General features: G+C 46.1%; 1 protein-coding gene and 1 pseudogene across 4 annotated transcripts in view; one reads left to right on the forward strand and one right to left on the reverse strand.

Annotated features, from left to right (window-relative positions):
- The first annotated feature begins 1,040 nt into the window (after positions 1–1,040).
- The window catches only part of PPP1R14D (protein phosphatase 1 regulatory inhibitor subunit 14D), a 31,396-nt gene continuing 11,194 nt past the window's right edge, over positions 1,041–21,242 (forward strand). Inside the window, exons 1-2 of one of the 3 annotated variants that reach the window (XM_030931506.1) lie at positions 1,041–1,054; positions 9,087–9,353. In XM_030931506.1, coding sequence (XP_030787366.1) covers positions 9,099–9,353 — 255 coding nt within the window. In that variant the 5' untranslated portion in view covers positions 1,041–1,054; positions 9,087–9,098. Of the gene's footprint in view, positions 1,055–8,214; positions 9,358–21,242 lie in introns of those variants that run through there. The other 2 variants (XM_030931505.1, XM_010388634.2) reach the window with 2 other exon arrangements.
- Positions 4,739–5,258, reverse strand: LOC115897700 (annotated as a pseudogene). The gene has a single exon (XR_004057471.1). The product of XR_004057471.1 is annotated as a cytochrome c oxidase subunit NDUFA4 pseudogene (transcript).

The raw sequence follows: 21,242 nt of genomic DNA on the forward strand, positions 1-21,242 counted from the left end.
TTTTTTGTACAGATGGGGTCTTGCCATATTGCGGAGGCTGGTCTCTAACTTCTGGGCTCAAGCCATCCTCCTTCCTCAGCCTCCCAAAGTTTTGGGATTACAGGTATGCGCCACTGTGCCCAGAAAATTTAACTTTTATTTTAAAAAGACAGTCCCTCTCAGTTAGTGCTACAGCTCCGTTAAATCAAATTTAGCCTCCTTACATATTTTAAGTTTCACCTAAAGGTGTCTCTGTACATGGTGAGCTATCACCTAAATGGAGGTGTAAACAGCCTATAATCCTACCCTTGTGCCAAACACCAAGTTTTGGCCAATCAAAAGGGGCCAACTGTTCAAACCCTCTTCAAATAAGGCAAACACTGAGCTGTAACCAATCTGGCTGTTTCTGTCCCTCGCTTCCATTTTCTGTACATCACTTTCCTTGTTCTGTCCATAAATCTCTGAGCCTACTCTGGCTCAGAAGGCTGCCCAATTTACCAATAGTACTTTGCTCAATTAAACTCTTAAATTTCATTTGGCTATGGATTTTTTTTTTTTTTTTTTTTTTTTTTTTTTTTGAGACAGAGGTTTGCTCTTGTCACCCAGGCTGGAGTGCAATGGCATAATCTCAGCTTACCACAACCTCTGTCTTCTGGGTTCAAGCGAATCTCCTGCCTCAGCCTCCTGCAGGGGCCATTGAAAATAATATGCTAAGAATAGATAAGGCTCAAGGACAGTATCTCTAGCTAGTTGCACTTTCAATGAACTCCAGTAGTCAAGGACAGTATCTCTAGTTGAACTTTTAATGAACTCTAGTAGGCGCCGAGAAGGCAGACAAAATAAGAAAGAACTTAGAGACAAGGAACTAAGCAGAAGGTTATATCTGGGTGCAGAAAGTTTGTTTTGCATTGTGTTATTTTTGCTGACGTGGGATTTATGGAGTATAAATAAAGTGAGGCGGAGGCTCTAGGCGCGGCCGCCATGTTCTCTGTTTGTCTTTGTCTCTTGTGTCTGTCATTCTCCACCGCCCCCGGCACGGTCCCCAATAAGTGGCGCAGCGAGCAGGGTGCACAGGGTGAGTAGTGGGGAACAAGAAGGGGAACCCCCTAGGAGCGGGTAAAACCCGGGAATTGTTAAAGGGAACCTTCTTAAGCTTTCATTATGGGGAATTCCAGTTCCTTGGCCTCAGAATATTTAAGATTATTACAAGAGCTTTTACTTTCGATTGGGGTTGATGCAAAAGAGAGAACTTTGCGGAAATTGTTTGCTCATGTGGAACAACATTGCTCTTGGTTTCAATATCAAACTGAAGTACAATTAAATAAGCGAGAGTGGCAACAGGTTGTTAAGACCCTTCGTCAAGCGCATCAGCGCGGCGATGTAATGTCAGCACCTTTGTGGGCCCTTTGTGCCTCTATTACTCAGGCTTTGGAGCTCTTAGAGACAGACTCTGAAAAGGGGGAAGGCGGGGATGAGGAGTCTTTGAAGTCTCCGATAGCCATTTCCCCTCCTTTAGATAATTCTGTAACTGAAGGAGAAGGTCCTTTGTGTGATAATGTGTCTCATGAAAAGGAATCAGAAATTCAAAAGGAGCTTCAGCCGGTTGTTCAATTGTTACAACAAATTTTACAATTGCAGTTATCTCCCCCTCAACCTTCTCCTCCACCCACTCCTGTTTTTACTTTTCCTGTGGTTCATCCACCCCCATCAGTACCTAAGGCGGCGGAGGAGGACAGTTTTCCCCCACCGCCACCGCCACCGCCACCGCCGGTGGAAATGCTGCCTCATTCAGGCACAGTTTTTGCTCTTCCCGCTTCTACTGCCAAAGCTGTAATTAAGGTATTGGATTCTCAAGAGGATGAGGATCCTCTACAATTGTTCCCCATTATTAGGCAACCTTTTGGTCCTAATGACCAATTTCCTCAAGGGGGTATAAATGTGCAGTATAATGTTCTTCAATTTAAATTTCTTTAAGAAATGAAGGCAGCTGTTGCTAATTATGGCCCTCAATCTCCTTTTGTCATGGGGCTTCTAGATTCTTTCTCCTCTGAGAATTTGTTTTTGCCTCTTGATTGGGAGACTTTGGGGAAGGCTGTTTTGGACCACTCTCAGTGGCTTCAGCTACGCAGTTGGTGGCTGGAAGATGCCAAAGAGCAGACCCGCCGCAATGCCGCTAGAAATCCTCCAGGACCTACAGAGGAGCAATTAACAGGCACTGGTCAGTTTGCTACCGTAGCGGCTCAATCTGGACTTGAGGACGTGGCATTATCACAAGTTAAAGCACTTTTTTTTAAAGGCTTGGTGTAAAGTAGAACCATCAGGAAAAACTGCCTTGTCTTTTGTTAAGATTTTGCAGGGCGCAAACGAACCTTATCCTGACTTTGTGGCTTGGCTCTAAGATGCTGTAATAAAGACTGTGGGTAGTGGGGCTGCAGGCCAAATCCTGGTAACCACACTAGCTTTTGAGAATGCTAATCAGGAATGTCAGAGGTTGTTGCGTCCTCTAAAGGCTGCTGGAAACTTAAAAACAGAAGATTTTTTTAGAGCCTGTGCAGGAGTGGGAGGGGCTGCCTACTAAGCTCAGTTGTTTGCTGGAGCTTTATCTAAGGCATTCATGGGAAAAAGGAGTTTGCTTCCAATGTGGAAAGACCGGTCATTTTAAAAAGGAGTGCCGTAAGTTATCTAATAGGAGTGACTCCTCCAAAGTAGAATTTAAAAAGCTTCCTACTGAGTCCTGTCGTCGTTGGAGCAAAGGGCGACACTGGACTAATGAATGTCACTCTAAAGTGGACAAAAATGGTAATTCTCTCACCTCCGGATCGGGAAACTTGCAGAGGGGCCCTTCAGCTTGGGGCCCCAACAACAATACAAGCCCGCTTCATTTGCAATTTCCAGTCAGCTCAGGGGTCCAGCATCAGCAGGCCAGTCAGCCAATGTTAACCCCCAATTTTCATTAGCTCAGCTTTTCTCTGCTACTTCGGGTAGCGCCGCTGCTCATGTGGCGATTTTACAGGCTGTTGAACTCACCCCAGAAATGGGAGTTGTTAAATTGACTACAGGTGTTTTTGGGCCATTACCTCCACTTACTGTTGGATTGCTTATAGGACGCAGTAGTAGCATTTTACAGGGTTTACAAGTTCATTTGGGTGTTATAGATTCTGATTATAAAGGGGAAATTCAAATTATGGCTCAGGCTCATAAACCTATATCCCTGAAAGAGGGGCAGCGAACTGCACAACTCCTTGTACTACCCTATTTTCAGTTTCCTTCAGGGAGGCAAGAAAGAACCGGAGGTTTTGGAAGCACGGGTAAACATATTTTTTGGGAAACTTTAGTAACTCAACAAAAACCCTTGTTTCCCCTCGAAGTAGAGGGACAAATTTTTCAGGGCTTGGTCGACACTGGAGCTGACGTTTCCATTATTGCCTCTGATCAATGGCCTTTGCAGTGGCCTAAACAGCCTGTTGCTGTTTCTCTTACAGGATTAGGTTCCGCCTCTGAGGTGTATCAAAGTTCTCAATCCTTAAATTATCGAGGGCCGGATGGTCAAGTGGCCCAAGTTCAGTTTTATATTGTTCCTATTGCCCTAAATTTATGGGGGGGAGATTTATTGCAACAATTTGGAGCTTTTGTTTCTATTCCTCATGTCTCTAATTCTGCCAAGAATATGATGTTCCACATGAGCTACAATCCCCTTGAAAAATCTTTAAACATGTAGCCACTGTTCAGCAGCCTCAAGCCCTTCCCTTGACATGGAAAACTAATATTCCTGTATGGGTTGAACAGTGGCCTTTAACACGTGAGAAGCTTGAGGCCTTGGAAAACTTAGTTCAGGAACAATTATCCCTAGGTCATATAGAACCTAGTACTTCTCCATGGAATTCCCCTGTCTTTGTGATTAAGAAAAAAAAAACGGTAAATGGAGACTATTGACAGATCTTCGTGCTATTAATGCATGTATTCAACCCATGGGATCCTTACAACCTGGCCTTCCTAACCCTTCTATGATTCCTCAAGATTGGTTACTTATGGTTATTGATTTAAAAGATTGTTTTTTTTTCTATTCCTTTGGATCAAAAAGATTGTGAGCGTTTTGTCTTCTCTGTCCCTGTTTTTAATAATTCTCAGCCACTTTCTCGATATCAGTGGAAGGTTTTACCTCAAGGTATGTTAAACAGCCCTACCTTATGTCAAGAATTTGTCCATCGAGCTCTGAATCCTGTTCGAAAATGTCATCCTTCTGTTCTTTTATATCATTATATGGATGACATTCTTCTTGCCGCACCCACCAAAAAAGAGCAGCAAGATGCTTTTACATCCTTACAAACGCAGCTCTCTTTATACTCACTTAATATTGCCCCAGAAAAAATTCAAATAGATTTTCCTATTCAATATTTAGGTTATATCTTGGGAGCGCAAAATATTCAACCCCAAAAGATTCAAATTCGACGCGATCATTTAAAAACATTAAATGACTTTCAAAAGCTTTTAGGAGATATTAATTGGATGCGTCCTGTTTTAGGAATACCAACGTGTCAGTTACAACATCTTTTTTCTATTCTAGAAGGAGACAGTCACTTGGACAGCTCACGTCATTTAACTCCTTTGGCTTTACAGGAACTCCAGCTTGTAGAAGAACAACTTCAAAAGGCCCATCTACATTATATCCTTCCCGACGTTCCCCTTTCCTTTTGTTTATTTCATACTTTACATTCTCCTACAGGTATGATTCATCAAACAAATCGGCCGTTAGAATGGATTTTTTTTTTCAAGTTTCAGTTATTTATTAATCAGTGTAATCTCCAATAGAGATTACAATAGGATCTCCAACATGATTTCATGCATTTAGAGGAGAAATACTTCCCGGTTAAGTGGAAAATTGTGCGGATGTGGCTTCTGGAAGACCTTCATTCTAAAGCAGCGTTATAGTGAAACATTTCATTTAGAAATCTGGACGTTCCTTCTTCAGTTTGCTGTAATCCACATTCACTGAGTAGAACTTGTATTGATCATTGGGACCCAGTTTGTTCCAGGGCTCTGGGTTATTTCTGTCCCAACAAACATCTGGATTGAACAATACCAGACGCAAGAGATACAGTGTTGCTCCAGTAGCTCCAGTTCCAAGAAATACAAAGAGGGGGATCAAGCTCGGATGCTTCTTGGCCTGACCGAGGATCTGGCGGAGCATGTTTGCAGCAGAGGCCTCCGACTGGAAAGGAGAGAACCTGTCTAGCCACCAGGCCCTGAGCTAAGTAGTATCTGCAATGAGACAGTGCCTAGAATGGATTTTTTTATCCAACAAAACATCTAAACGCTTGACTACTTATATCGATTGTTTAGCTGAATTGATCATCAAAGGACGGCATCGCTGTCGACAACTCTGGGGAGGAGATCCTTCCTTCATTATCTCTCAATTCACTCATAGTCAGATTACTTATCTTCTTGCCACTTCTGATTCTTGGCAAGTTGCTTGTGCCTCATTTGTCGGACAATTTTCTACCCAATATCCTAAGTCTCCGATCTTTTCATTTTTTAGACAGCATTCTGTGTTGCCTTTCTCACCAATATCTTTATTTCCTGTTCAAGGCCCTACCTTTTTTACTGATGCTAGTAGCAATGGTAAAGCTGGATATTGGAGTGTTCATCAATCTCGAGTTACAGTTTATCCTTATCCCTCGGTGCAACAGGGAGAACTGTTTGCTATTCTCATGGTCTTACTTGATTTCCCTTCCACCAGTTGTAACATTGTTAGTGATTCTCAATACGCCGTGTATGTTACTTCTTATATTTCTCAAGCCACTCTACCTCTTTGTGCTACTTCTTCTCTTCAAAAACTCTTTTCTTTGTTGTCTTCTACTTTGAGCCAACGTCGAGCTCCTTTATTCATCACTCATCTTCGTTCTCATTCTCAACTTCCTGGACCATTAGTTCATGGTAATGCTCAGATTGATTCGCTTTTAATCGGCCACCTACAGGCTGCAGAACAAGAACATGCTCTACATCACACTAATAGTTCTGGCCTTCAACGACGATTTCATTTAACTCGTAAACAAGCTCGTTCTCTTATTCGAGGTTGTCCTTCTTGTGCTCCTTTGAGCATTCCATCTTTCCATCCTGGGGTTAATCCGCGAGGTACTCAAGTTAATCAGATTTGGCAAATGGACGTCACACACGTCCCTTCTTTTGGACGATTAAAGTATGTTCATCATACCATTGATACTTTCTCTCATTTTTTTTTTTTTTTTTTTTTTTTGAGACGGAGTCTCGCTCTGTCACCCAGGCTGGAGTGCTGTGGCCGGATCTCAGCTCACTGCAAGCTCCGCCTCCCGGGTTCACGCCATTCTCCTGTCTCAGCCTCCCGGGTAGCTGGGACTACAGGCGCCACCACGTCGCCCGGCTAGTTTTTTTTTGTAGTTTTTAGTAGAGACGGGGTTTCACCGTGTTAGCCAGGATGGTCTCGATCTCCTGACCTCGTGATCCGCCCGTCTCAGCCTCCCAAAGTGCTGGGATTACAGGCTTGAGCCACCGCGCCCGGCCAACTTTCTCTCATTTTCAATGGGCAACTCCTTTGCCATCTGAAAAAGCTGATTCTGTTATTACTCATCTCTTAGCTTGTTTCAATCCTTGGCCAAGGATTATGAAACCAATGCAGGGCAAAGCTGAGTTGAACTCAAGATTGTCAGCCTTCCTCCAAAGCCAGGGCTTTTCCTGGCTGCCATCTTAGCTTCCAACACCTCAAACACCTCCCTCACCTTCTTAAGTGAGGGCCTAAAATTTCATCATTAAACTGTCATCCGTTCGCCTTTTTCCTTTTTTGAGACAGGGTCTTGCTCTGTCGCCCATGCTTAAGTGCAGTGTTGCCATCGTAGCTCACTGTAGCCTCGAACTCCTGGGCTGAAGTGATTTTCCCACCTTCCAAGCAACTAGGATGACAGTTGTGCACCACTATATCTGAGTAATCTTACTGTTCATCTTTTACCTTTTTTTTTTTTGAGACGGAGTCTTGCTCTGTCACCCAGGCTGGAGTGCAGTGGCACGATCTCGGCTCACTGCAACCTCCGCCTCCCAGGCCCAAGCGATTCTCCTGCGTCAGCCTCCTGTATAGCTGGGGCTACAGACATGTGCCACCACACCTGGCTAATTTTTGTTTTTTCAGTAGAGACAGGGTTTCCCCATGTTGGCCTGGCTGATCTCTAACTCCTGATCTCAAATCATCTGTCCGCCTCAGCCTCCCAAAGTGCTGGGATTATAGGCATGAGCCACCGTGCCTGGCCCATTGTTTACATTTTTTTAATGGAGACAAGATCTCGGTATGTTGCTCGGGCTGGTCTTGAACTACTGGCCTCAAGCAATCTTCCCGCCTGGGCCTCCCAAAGCAGCTAATTTTTTGTATTTTTTTTCTTTTTTTTTTTTGTAGAGACGGAATTTCACCATGTTGCTCAGGCTGGTCCTGAACTCCTGAACTCAAGCAATCCACCCGCCTCAGCCTCCCAAAGTGCTGGGATTACAGGTGTGAGCCACCGTGCCTGGCCCCATTTTAAAAAAATTACAGGCTGGGCACAGTGGCTCACTCCTGTAATCCCAGCACTTTGGGAGGCCGAGATGGGTGGATCATGAGGTCAGTCATTTGAGACCAGCCTGAGCAACACAGTGAAACTCCATCTCTACTAAAAATAAAAAAAATTATCCGGGCATGGTGGCAGGCGGCTGTAATCCTAGCTACTTGGGAGGCTGAGGCAGGAGACTTGCTTGAACCTGGGAGGCAGAGGTTGCTGTGAGCCAAGATTGCGCCATTGCCCTCCAACCTGGGTGATAGTGCGAGACTCCGTCTCAAAAAAAACAAAAAATGTTCTTCTGTCACTTTTTTAAAAAGTTTAGCAATTTTCATTACAAAAGACTAAACAGGCCGGGCGCAGTGGCTCAAGCCTGTAATCCCAGCACTTTGGGAGGCCGAGACGGGCGGATCACGAGGTCAGGAGATCGAGACCATCCTGGCTAACACCGTGAAACCCCGTCTCTACTAAAAAATACAAAAAACTAGCCGGGCGTGGTGGCGGCGCCTGTAGTCCCAGCTACTCGGGAGGCTGAGGCAGGAGAATGGCGTGAACCCGGGAGGCGGAGCTTGTAGTGAGCTGAGATCCGGCCACTGCACTCCAGCCCGGGCGACAGAGCGAGACTCCGTCTCAAAAAAAAAAAAAAAAAAAAAAACAAAAAAACAAAAACAAAAAAACAAAAGACTAAACAAAAATACCCTGCCTTAGAATACAAGTATGTATGCCTGGAAGTATTAGTCCCTGACACCTGTGTATAAGTTAGGTCTGCAGGTTTCCTCTGTGTCAGGAAATACATGAATCAGGGGAGGGTCACGTGGTCATAAACATGGCTTCCTAAGCAGTTGCCTCAGGCGAGCGGGCATGGTAGACTAGGCTTGATAAATTTGCCTTTACAAGCAGGTAAACTGCCTTTAAAGGCCAGGCTGATAACAGTTTACATTCGGACACACCCAGACACTGGGGGCACTGGTCCCGTGGGAGCCACGGATAACCGACCTCCAACTCCATCCACCAGCTGGGACTCTGCCCCCAGTAGTGCTACGCTCTGAGCAAGAATCCCTGCCAGCCAGGGACCCTGCTTCTGCAGAATCTGACCACAGCTTCTCAGAGCCCAGAGTGGATCTAGCCCCAAGAAGGTGGGATACAGAGGGATCTCAGGTGAGAACGACTCAGGTCTCATTCCAGAACTGGCCATAGAGCAGCAATTGGAGCCCTGTACGCTTCAGGACCCCAGGGCCCCTTCCTCCTCGCTGGGCATGGCAGCCTCTTGACCTTTGCTCATCTGCAGTTTATGCCACTTTGGGCCCGAGAAGCTGCAGAAAGGGAGGCTGGGGCATGGCTCTGGAGTGCCACTCACTGGCTGGCAGTGAGGAGCCAGGAGACTGGCATTCCCAGCACCAAAGTCCTATTGATCTTTGCCCTTGCCCCTCCCTGGGAGCCTTGGCCCTCCTCCTGCCTTTATTTCTTCTCTGCTGGCCTTTCCTGTTCTCTGTCTCCTCACTTCCCTCCGTGGCCCTGCTCTGAACTGGCGTTTTTTTCCAACTCCTTGCCTAGGCCAATCCTTCCATGCTGTCTTCAAGCCCTGCTTCCTGCACATCTCCCATGCCAGACGGGGAGAACCCATGTAAGAAGGTCCACTGGGCTTCTGGGAGGAGGAGGACATCATCCACAGACTCAGAGTCCAAGTCCCACCCGGACTCCTCCAAGATACCCAGGTCCCGGAGACCCAGCCGCCTGACAGTGAAGTATGACAGGGGCCAGCTCCAGCGCTGGCTGGAGATGGAGCAATGGGTGGATGCTCAGGTTCAGGAACTCTTCCAGGTGGGTAGCACAGGGGAGAGTGGGAAGAGATAGGGGGCCTGGGGCCCGCCCAGGGGACTGAGACCTTCACAGGAGCTGAAGGGCTGATGTGAGGTGCTTCCGTGAAGAGAAAGCTTTTGTAACTGATGAAAGGAAGAAGCAACGGTTTGAAATCCAGAAGTCTGCCTCCCTCTAGGCTTGGCTGTGCCTCTAATGCTCTTTGTGATCTGGGAAAGGTCTTTTAACATCCCTAATCTATAAAATAGGGCTGTTAGTGCCTGTCATGTCTCCTTTATAGGACTTTCCGAGGCTCAAATGAGATAATAGAAGGGAAAATGCTTGGTCACACTATTTTTCAAAATTTTATATCGGGATTTACTCCCATCCTTAATACACATACATGTCCAGAGCTACATTTTCTTTTCTTTTTCTTTCTTTCTTTTTGTTTGTTTGTTTGTTTGTTTTTGAGACAAAGTCTCACTCTGTTGCACAGGCTGGAATGCAGTAGTGCAATCTCAGCTCACTGCAACCTCTGCCTGCTGGCTTCAAGCCATCCTCTGACTTCAGCCTCCTGAGTAGCTGGGACTTCAGGTGTGCACCACCACGCCTGGCAAATTTTTTTGTATTTTTTTTTGTAGAGATGGCTGTTCGCCGTGTTGCCCAGGCTGGTCTTGAACTCCTGGGCTCAAACAATCTACCTGCCTCAGCCTCTCAAAGTGCTGGGATTAGAGGCGTGCACCACCATGCCCAGCCTAGAGCTACGTTTTCCAATTCTGTAGCCATCAGCCATGTGTAGCTGTTTGACTTTAAATGAATTATTATTATTATTATTATTTTTTGAGATGGAGTCTCGCTCTGGTGCCCAGGCTGGAGTGCAGTGGTGCAATCTCGGCTCGCTGCAAGCTCTACCTCCCAGGTTCACGCCATTCTCCTGCCTCAGCCTCCCCAGCAGCTGGGACTACAGGCGCCTGCCACCACGCCCAGCTAATTTTTGTATTTTCAGTAGAGACTGGGTTTCACCATGTTAGCCAGGATAGTCTGGATCTCCTGACCCTGTGATCCACCCGCCTCGGCCTCCCAAAGTGCTGGGATTACAGGCGGGAGCCACCGCGCCCAGCCAACTTTAAATGAATTGTAATTAAATAAAATTATTCAGTTCCCCAGTCACATGGGCCACATTTCTTTTTTCTTTTTCTTTTTTTAAGACAGAGTCTTACTCTGTCACCCAGCCTGGAGTGCAATGGCGCGATCTCAGCTCACTGCAACCTCCGCCTCCCAGGTTCAAGCAATTCTCCTGCCTCAGCCTCCTAAGTAGCTGGGATTACAGGCATGTGCCACCATGCCCAACTAATTTTGTATTTTTAGTAGAGACGGGGTTTCTCCATGTTGGTCAGACTGGTCCCAAACTCCCGACCTCAGGTGATCTGCCCACCTTGGCCTCCCAGTGCTGGGATTACAGGCGTGAGCCACCATGCCCTGCCAACATGGGCCACATTTCAAGTGTTAAATAGCCCCATGTGGCTAGTGACTGCTATGTTGTCGGCCCAAATATAGAACATTTTCGTTATTTCAGAATGGACAGTGCGGGACTAGAATGTTAAGAGTAACCAAAGTTGAGTGTCAATACCAGGACCTAAGCAATCTTTGACCCTGGCTCTGGCTAACACTCTTCAACCCCACTCTGGGAAAAGGACAGGTCTTGGTCCCTGGTCACTGGAAATGGCACTTTCTTACTTATATACCTTCAAACCTGGATTCTAGAGAGGTAACAACTGCTGCTCCAGTGATAAGAATAACATTCTGAACACTTAACTATGTGCTAGGCGCAATGCCAGGCACTGACATGCATTCTTTCATTTAATCCTCCCCACAACTCCATTAAGCAGGTACTGTTTTTCTTTTCTTTTTCTTTTTTTTTTAGAGATAAGGTCTTGCTATGTTGCCCAGGTTGGTCTTGAACTCCTGGGCTCAAACGATCCTCCAATCTTGGCATCTCAAAATGCTGGGATTACAGATGTGAGCCACCATGCATGGCCAGCAGGTACTGTTTTACAGCTGAGGGAATGGAGGTTTACAGATGTTGAGTAACTTGCCCAAGGTTACACAGCTAGGAAGCCATGGGATCAGGTGTGAAGCCTGGCCACTTATTTGAGCAGCCAGTTGTTCTCCACATTTAAAATACTTAAGAAAAAAAAAAACAGATGCCCTGGCTCCTCCTCAACTGAATTTAAATCTACTACAGTGGAGTCCAGATACTGGGCGTTTTTTATAAGCTCCATAGTTGGTTCTAATGTGTGGCTGGGCTGAGAACCATAGGCCAAGCTAGCCAGGAGTTCAAAATATGTGGTCCTTGTTTCTCCTTCTTGTTGACTCGGATCCTATCTTTTTGGGGCAGCAGGGCCGTATAATTCCTGTGGGTAAGGGTTCTCAGCAGTCCTAGGGTGGCAGGTGGTGAAGAATGATTGATGTGACCCAGTCTATCTCGAAACTAACTGGGTCATGTGTCCGTTTGGTTAAGGTGTTGACCATGTCCTTTGCAGCATCCCAAGCATCTACCTCCCAAGCCCACTCACTGAGGGTGGGGAGACCCCATGGAGCTGGGAGGCAAACTGTCTTGGCCTGTGTCTCCTCTGACCTTGCAGGACACATCCACTGCCCCTCATTAATTCCAGCACTCTCCATTGGATCAGTTTCAATTTCAGAGTGTTTATTGTTCACTTGCATAAAGTCTCAAATTTCTGACACTCCAGGGCAAATCCTTCCAGGCATCAAAGAAAGACAGTAGCTAAAGAACCTTCTTTTGCAAGATGAAAGTGGAGGGCTGGAGGCTGTACAGTAATAAGCCTGTAACACAGAAAACAAGACATGTGGGAGGACCACTCCCAGGCAATGACGGGAATACAATGCCTGGCCTGTGATTGCCATGGCAATTGTCCAAAGGTGCCAGGTGGCAGTTTCTTTCCCAATCCCTGCTCTTTTCAGCAGGAAGCAGTTAAGTAGCTGGGGAAGCCCTGGGTGGTTGATCATCTTGCGCAGAGGTCAAGACAGCACAGTCTCCAGCCTGACTCTACTCCATTCCAGTTTTATGAAGAGTACCTGCCCACCCACCAGGGCTCTACCCCAGACACCCACCTTAGACAGCCGCAGTGGGAAAGCATCTAAAGATGCAACACAACCCTTTATTTGTTTAGTATCTTGGGACCAACCTTCCTTTGTTGGAGGGCTCTACCTCTTCTCCCTGGATGTGCAGCCTGGTGTGGGGTGTTTGGAGGAACCAAGTCTGGGAATGCAAACTTGGGGTCCTAGAGCTCCTGTTGTCCGGAGGTAGAGCGTGGATTTGCCTTCTAAACAGGGACTTAAACATGCATGAGTTTCTCCTATTTTATGGAGACTCTTGCCCACATGCACCCCTTTAGTTACCATCCCCTCTATTTCTTTTCTTTTCTGGACAGGGTTTCACTCTTGTTGCCCAGGTTGGAGTGCAGTGGCGCAATCTTGGCTCACTGCAACCTCTGCCTCCCAGGTTCAAGAGATTCTCCTGCCTCAGCTTTTCAAGTAGCTGGGATTACAGGCGCCCACTACCACACTTAGCTAATTTTTTTGTATTTTGAGACGGGGGTTTCACCACGTTGGCCAGGATGGTCTCGAACTACTGACTTCAGGTGATCCACCGGCCTCAGCCTCCCAAAGTGCTGGGATTACAGGCGTGAACCACTACACCTAGCCTACTATGCCCTATTTCTTGTCACCTTAGAGCCAAACTCCTTAAAGGACTTGTCCACACTCACAGCCTTATTTACTTTTTCCCTGCTTGTCGTCAGTCAATCCACTGGAATCTACCTTCTGCTTCTACCACTCTATTGAGAGCTCTGGCCAAGGTCACCAGTCACTGCCTTGGGGGTAAATCTAATGTTCACATTAGCAAGGGACACTGTTGACCATCCCAGAGTTTTGAAACATTCCTTTCCTGTAGCTTCCTTTTTGATATAGTAACATTTTAAGTAATAATTCTATTAAACTTTTGACTTAAAAAAAGTATTGTCTGGCCCGGCGCGGTGGCTCGTGCCTGTAATCCCATCACTTTGGGAGGCCGAGGCGGGCAGATCACGAGGTCAGGAGATCGAGACCATCCTAGCTAACATGGTGAAACCCTGTCTCTACTAAAAATACAAAAAAATTAGCCAGGCGTGGTGGCGGGCACCTGTAGTCCCAGCTACTTGGGAGGCTGAGGCAGGAGAATGGCGTGAACCTGGGAGGTGGAGCTTGCAGTGAGCCACGATCATGCCACTGCACTCTAACCTGGGTGACAGAGTGAGACTTCATCTCAAAAAAAAAAAAATAAAGTATTGTCAGCTGGGTGCAGTGATTCATGCCTATAATCCCAGCACTTCGGGAGGCTGAGGTGGGAAAATTGCTTGAGCACAGGAGTTCGAGATTAGCATAGGTAATATGGTGAAACCCTGTCCAAAAAAAATACAAAAATTTAGCAGCGTGTGATGGTGTGTGCCTGTGGTCCCAACCACTTGGGAGGCTGAGGTGGGAGCATTGCTTGAGCCTGGGAGGTCAAGGCTTCAGTGAGTCATGATCGTGCCACCGCACTCCAGCCTGGGCGACAAAGCAAGACCCCGTCTCAAGAAAAAAAAAGAAAAGTATTGTCAATGAATATGTGAAACAAACATTTGTGTTTAACTTGATTGCCTCTATAAAAAAAGGAAAAAAAGTTGTTGGTTCATCTGAGCCTTATTTCATTGCTGGTGTCCCTGGTGAGAGGTCAGGAGTAAGGGCCCTGGATATGGACAGGAGGTAAGAAAGGGGGTTAAATCAGGCAGCAACCTCCAGCAAACCACCCTATGTGAGATAGAGTCACATATCTCCCACTTGTTCATCTCAGCAGGGGTTGTTTTATATACCTGCTTATGTTCTGAGAGTTCAAAAATTATCTGAGGGCAAGAGTATTTGGACTGTGATGTCAGCCCACATTCTCAACACCAGATTGCAGTGGTAGCCCTTTTTTTTTTTTTTAATAGAGATGGAGTGTTGCTATGTTGTCCAGGCCCCTCTTTAACCCCTGGGTTCAAGCAATCCTTCCACCTTGGACTCCCAAAGTGCTGGGATTACAGGGGCGAGCCACTGCGCCCGGCCTGCAGTGGCAGTCTTGTACTCAGTAAGACACATACCTTATATTAAATATGTAGTCATGCCCTGCTTAACCACAGGGATGCATTCTGTGAACTGCTACATTGTTAAGCAATTTCATCATTGTGCAAACCTCATAGAGTGTACCTACACAAACCTAGATGGTATAGCCTACCACACATGTAGGCTATACGGTATAGCTATTGTTCCTTGGCTACAAACCTGTATAGCAGGTTACTGTACTGAATACTGTAGGCAGCTGTAATATAATGCTAAGTATTTATATATCGAAACAGAAAAGGTAGAGTAAAAATATGGTAGAAAAGATTTTAAATGGCACGACTGTATAGGGCACTTACTATGAATGGAGCTTGCAGGACTGGAAGTTGTTCTGGGTGAGTGAGTGAGTGAGTGAATGGTGAGTGAATATGAAGGCCTAGGACATTACTGTAGATTTTATAAACACTGTACACTTAGGCTGCACTAAATTCTTTCTTTTCCTGCTGGGTACAGTGACTCATAACTGTAATCCCAGAACTTGAGAGGCCAAGGCAGGAGGATTGCTTGAGCCCAGGAGTTCAAGACCAGCCTGGGCAACATAGTGGGACCCCACTCTACAAAAAAAAATTTTTTTTTTTTTGAGACAGAGTCTCGCTTTGTTGCCTAGGCTGGAGTGCAGTGGCGTGATCTCGGCTCATTGCAAGCTCTGCCTCCCGGGTTCACGCCATTCTCCTGCCTCAGCCTCCCAAGTAGCTGGGACTACAGGTGCCCGCCACCACGCCTGGCTAATTTTTTTGTATTTTTAGTAGAGACAGGGTTTCACCATGTTAGCTAGGATGGTCTCGATCTCCTGACCTCGTGATCTGCCTGCCTCGGCCTCCCAAAGTGCTGGAATTACAGGTGTGAGCCACCACGCCCTGCCAAAAAAATTTTTTTGAATTAGCCAGGGGCCAGTCGCAGTGGCTCACGCCTGTAATCCCAGCACTTTGGGAGGCCAAAGTGGATGGATCTCCTGAGGTCAGGAGTTAGAGACAAGCCTGGCCAACATGATGAAACCCTGTCTCTACTAAAAATACAAAATTAGCCAGTCATGGTGGTGGCCACCTACAATCCCAGCTACTCGGGATGCTGAGGCAGGAGAATCGCTTGAACCCAGGAGGCGGAGGTTGCAATAAGCCGAGATTGCACCATTGCACTCCAGCCTGGGTGACAAGAGCAAAACTCTGTAAAAAAAAAAAAAAGCTGGATGTGGTGGTGTGCACCTGTAGTCCCAACTACTTGAGAGGCTGAGGTAGGTGGATTGCTTGAGCCCAGGAGGTTGAGGCTGCAGTGAGCCATGACTGTGCCACTGCACTGCAGTGAGTGACAGAATGAGACCCTATCTCGAAAACAAAAACAAAAAAACACCCCACAAAACAACAACAACAACAAAATGTCTTTTTAAGTTTTATAAAACTGTTCCTGAGGCCAGGCATGGTGACTCACGCCTGTAATCCCAGCACTTTGGGAGGCCAAGGCAGGCAGATCACCTGAGGTTGGGAGTTCGAGACCAGCCTGACCAACATGGCAAAACCCCATCTCTACTAAAAAAATACAAAAATTAGGAGGGCGTGGTGGCGGGCACCTGTAATCCCAGCTTCTTGGGAGGCTGAGGCAGGAGAATCACTTGAACCTGGGAGGCGGAGGTTGCAGTGAGCTGAGATTGTGCCATTGCACTCCAGCCTGGGCAACAAGAGCGAAACTCCATCTCAAAACAAAAAACAAAAAAAAACAAAACTGGTCTTGAACTCCTGACCTCAAGCGATCCTCCTGCCTTGGACTTTCAAAGTGTTGGGATTACAGGCATGAACCACCATGACCAGCTGCTACACTAAATTTATAAAAATATTTTTTCTTTCTTTCTTTTTTCTTTTTTTTTTTTTTGAGACAAGATCTCACTATGTTTCCCAGGCTGGTCTCGAACTTCTGGGCTCAAGCAATCTGCCTGCCTTGGCCTCCCGAAGTGCTGGGATTACAGGCATGAGCCACTGTGCCCAGCCTATGAATTGTTTTGTCTTTCTTCAGTAATAAGCTAACTTCAGATTACTGTAACTTTTTTACTTTATAAACTTTAGATTTAAAAAAAAAAATAGAGATGGGGTCTTGCCATGTTACCCAGGCTGGTCTCTAACTCCTGGACTCAAGCAATCCTCCCACCTCAGCCTTCCAAAGTGTTGGGATTACAGGTGTGAGCTACCACACCTGGCCCTGAACTTTTTAATTTTTTAAATTTTTGACTCTTTTGTAATAACACTTAGTTTAAAACACAATCACATTTTACAGTTGTACAGAAATATTTTCTTTCTTTATATCCTTATTCTACAAGCTTTTTTTTTTTGTTTAGACAGGGTCTCACTTTGTTACCCAGGCTGGAGTGCAGTGCACGAATATGGCTCACTGCAGCCTCGACCTCCAGGGTTCAAGAGATTCTCCTACCTCAGCCTCCCAAATGGCTGGGACTACAGGCCCATACCACCATGCCTGGCTAATTTTTGTATTTTTTGTAGAGATGGGGTTTCACCATGTTGAGCAGGCTGGAGCTTTGTACAAATTTTTTAAATTTGAAATTATTTTTCTTACCTTTTGAACTTTTTTTTTTTTTTAACCGAATACATAAGCACACACATTAGTCTAAATAGGGTCAGCATCATCAATATCACTATCTTCCACCTCCACTTCTTGTGCCACTGGAAGGTCTTTTTTTTTTTTTTTTTTTTTTTTTTTTCAGTTGCAAGATTTAATAGAGTGAAGACAGAGCTCTCATATAAAGGGAGAGGACCCAAAGAGGGTAGCCGTTGCTGGCTCAAATGCCTGGGTTTATATCCTGATCATTGTCCCTCCCACTGTGCTCTCAGGCAATAGATGATTGGCTATTTCTTTACCTCGTGTTTTTGCCTAATTAGCAATTTAGTGAGCTCTCTTTACTATCTGGTCGGGTGTGAGCTAAGTTGCAAGCCCCGTGTTTAAAGGTGGAAGCGGTCACCTTCCCAGCTAGGCTTAGGGATTCTTAGTCGGCCTAGGAAATCCAGCTAGCCCTGTCTTGTAGTCTCCCCTCTCAACAGGAAAACCCAAGTGCTGTTGGGGAGATTGGCCGATGACCGCTCTGACTGCTTCCTGCTGAATTGGGGTGTAGTAGGGGTTGTGCAGTTGAGATTTCCTTGAGAGGGGTGCCTTTGATGTCATTAACATTGCAGCACAGGCTGGCAGGCCGGTCCAGGGGTCCATGGTAGATTTTAGTCATGGACTGCATCTGGGGCTCCATTTGAAGAACCATTTGTAGCTTTACAGCTTTGATTCTGGAAGAGACAAACTTAACAAGGAGGTTAAAGATACAGGGTTCAAAGAGGAGTAACACTATTATAGCTGCTAGAGGTCCTAAGAAGGGGAGAATCCAGGGCATCCATTGGCTGAGGAGGCCCCAGGGTCCGTTGTTTTGAAGCTCCTCTGCTCTATGTTGTATTCGATCTCGAATTTCTTTAACTTTTTCGGTGACAATTCTGGATTGATTAACGTAATAACAGCATTCTTCCCCTAAAATAAACAGGTTCCCCCTCTTTCAGTGGTTAGCAAGTCTAAAGCTCTTTGATTTTGAAGGACTACAACTGCTAGGGAGTTAAGTTGATCTTGCAAGGTGACCAGGGAGTCGGCGACCTATTCCATGTCACCATTTAGTTCTTGAGATAGTTCGTAACAGAACTAAGTAGAGGTTGTGATACCGCCAATGCCAATACCTAGTCCGCCTAGCACTCCTGCTCCAATAACAAAAGGAAGGGCCGGGCGCGGTGGCTCAAGCCTGTAATCCCAGCACTTTGGGAGGCCGAGACGGGCGGATCACGAGGTCAGGAGATCGAGACCACCCTGGCTAACACGGTGAAACCCTGTCTCTACTAAAAAATACAAAAAACTAGCCAGGCGAGGTGGCGGGCGCCTGTAGTCCCAGCTACTCGGGAGGCTGAGGCAGGAGAATGGCGTGAACCCGGGAGGTGGAGCTTGCAGTGAGCTGAGTTCCAGCCACTGCAGTCCAGCCTGGGCCATAGAGCAAGACTCTGTCTCAAAAAAATAAATAAATAAATAAATAAATAAAACAAAAGGAAGAATGGGTTCTCTTTTGTTGCGGGGCTTAGGTAAGACATGATTGTATAAATCTTGTTCAGTGTAGATGGTCATAGGGGGCACTAAGAATGACAGGAAGCACATAGATTCTGAAGAACCATTCAAACAACGATAGACTGAGGTACCACAGACAAAAAATATTCCTGAGGGTAGGCAGACTATTTGTGTGCGAGGAGTTACCCACCTGATGCATTGGGGGTTGGCTGTGTCTATAGTATTGCTACATTTTACACAGGTGAGGTTTGAGGTATGGGTTATTTCCAGATTGGAAACAATAGGTCCTACTAAAACGGAAGTGGAGTTTATTTCTGTGCTGAAGTTGTTCCATTGTTCAGGTACAGGGATTGAAACGTATGGCCTGAAGTGCAGGGGGAGGCACATACAACAGTTAGTAGGGTTTTGGGCCAAGACCTCATGGAGCCCAGTGAGGGTGGTATTAAATAGACTTGCCAGGTGAGTATGGGTACAGAGGGTTTCATGTAGTGTTGAGAAATCTAGTCCTTTGTAGGGGGTAGGGGTGCTATGTACCTGGGTCAGTTGGGAGATTGCTTCCTTTACGTGTTTTTCTCTTGCCTGATCTTGAACTTCACCCCCATCAGACATACCGGTATGGGTGAAGTAAGTCCAACACACAGACCACTGGAAAGTCTTTAGGGGCAATAACAGGCATGCAGCTGTCATCTCCAAGATAACAGTGCCTTCTTCTGGAATACCTCCTGAGGAATCTGCCTGAGACTGTTTTACAGTTACTTTTTTGTTTGTTTAACGAGTAGAAGGAGAACACCCTAAAATAATGATTAAAAGTATAGTACAGTAAATACATAAACTAATATCATTGTTATTTATTATCATTATATGTATTCTGTACTGTGTGTAATCGTATGTGCTATACATTTATACAACTGCAGTACAGTAGGTTTGTTTATACCAGCATCACAAATATGTAATTAATGCCTTGCACTATGACCTTATGACGGCTACAATGTCACAAGGCAATAGGAAATTTTCAGCTCCATTATAATCTCCGTTTTTTTATTTGTTTGTTTGTTTGTTTTTTAGACAAAGTCTCGTTCTGTCACCCAGGCTGGAGTGCAGTGATGTGATCTCAGTTCACTGCAACCTCCGCCTCCCAGGTTCAAGCGATTCTCCTGCCTCAGCCTCCTGAGTAGCTGGGATTACAGGGACGCGTCACCATGCTAGGCTTATTTTTGTATTTTTAGTAGAGACGGAGTTTCCTCATGTTGCCAGGCTGGTCTTGAACTCCTGACCTCAGGTGATCCGCCTGCCTTGGCCTCCCAAAGTGCTGGGATTACAGGCATGAGCCTCTGGTCCCGGACTCTATTATTATTATTATTATTTGAGATAGGTTCTGGCCCTGTGACCCAGGCTGAAGTGCAGTGGATTGATCTTGGCTCATTGCAACCTCCACCTCCTGGGATCAAGCCAGCCTCCCACCTCAGCCTTCCAAGTAGCTGGGAGCACAGGTGCATGCCACCACACCCGGGTAATTTTTTCATTTTGTGTAGAGACGGGGTTTTACCACGTTTCCCTGGCTGGTCTCAAACTCCTGAGCTCAAGTGATCCACCCACCTTGGCCTCCAAAAGTGTTGGGATTACAGGCATGAGCCACTTAGCCTGGCCCATTATAACGTTATGGGATTACCATTGTATATGTGGTCAGTTATTGACTGAAACATCGTTATGTGGCACATGACTATACATATATTGAATATCAAAAGTGATATAATGATGGTTTTGGGGGCAAGACTGATACTTTTTTATTTTTTATTATTATTTAATTTGTGTGTGTGTGTGTGTGTGTGTGTGTGTGTGTGTGTGTGTGTGTTAGAGACAAGGTCTCCCTATGTTGCCCAGACTGGTCTTGGACTCCTGGATTTAAGCAATCCTCCCACCTCAGCCTCCCAAAGTGCTGGGATTACAGGTATAAGCCACTGCACCTGACCAAGACTGATGCCTTTTTAAAGGCAAAGTTCTAATCATTAGAGTGTTTTTTGTTTGTTTGTTTGTTTTTGGGACAGAGTCTCACTTTATCACCCAGGCTGGAGTGCAGTGACACGATCTCGGCTCACCACAACCTCCGCCTCCCAGGTTTGAGTGATTCTCCTGCCTCAGCCTCCCCAGTAGCTGGGGTTACAGGCAGGCACCACCACACCTGGCTAATTGTTGTATTTTTAGTAGAGACGGGGTTTCGCCATGGTTGCCAGTCTGGTCTCAAACCCCTAACCTCAGGTGATCCGCCCACCTCGGCCTCCCAAAGTGCTGGCATTACAGGCATGAGCCATTATGCCTGGCCTAGAGTGTATCTTTATTATAATGCTCACCCACACCCTCTGAGATTCCAGTTATAGATGTTAGACCACTTGATATCCATAGGTCATCAAAGTTCTTTACTATTCTGTCCTTCCCCCTACCCTGCACACCCAGGTTTTTTTTTTTTTTTTTTTTTGAGACGGAGTCTGGCTCTGTCGCCCAGGCTGGAGTGCGGTGGCCGGATCTCAGCTCACTGCAAGCTCCGCCTCCCAGGTTTACGCCATTCTCCTGCCTCCGCCTCCCAAGTAGCTGGGACTACAGGCGCCCGCCACCTCGCCCGGCTAGTTTTTT

This window comes from Rhinopithecus roxellana, chromosome 5, assembly GCF_007565055.1.
Source record: "Rhinopithecus roxellana isolate Shanxi Qingling chromosome 5, ASM756505v1, whole genome shotgun sequence".
NCBI lineage: Eukaryota > Metazoa > Chordata > Mammalia > Primates > Cercopithecidae > Rhinopithecus > Rhinopithecus roxellana.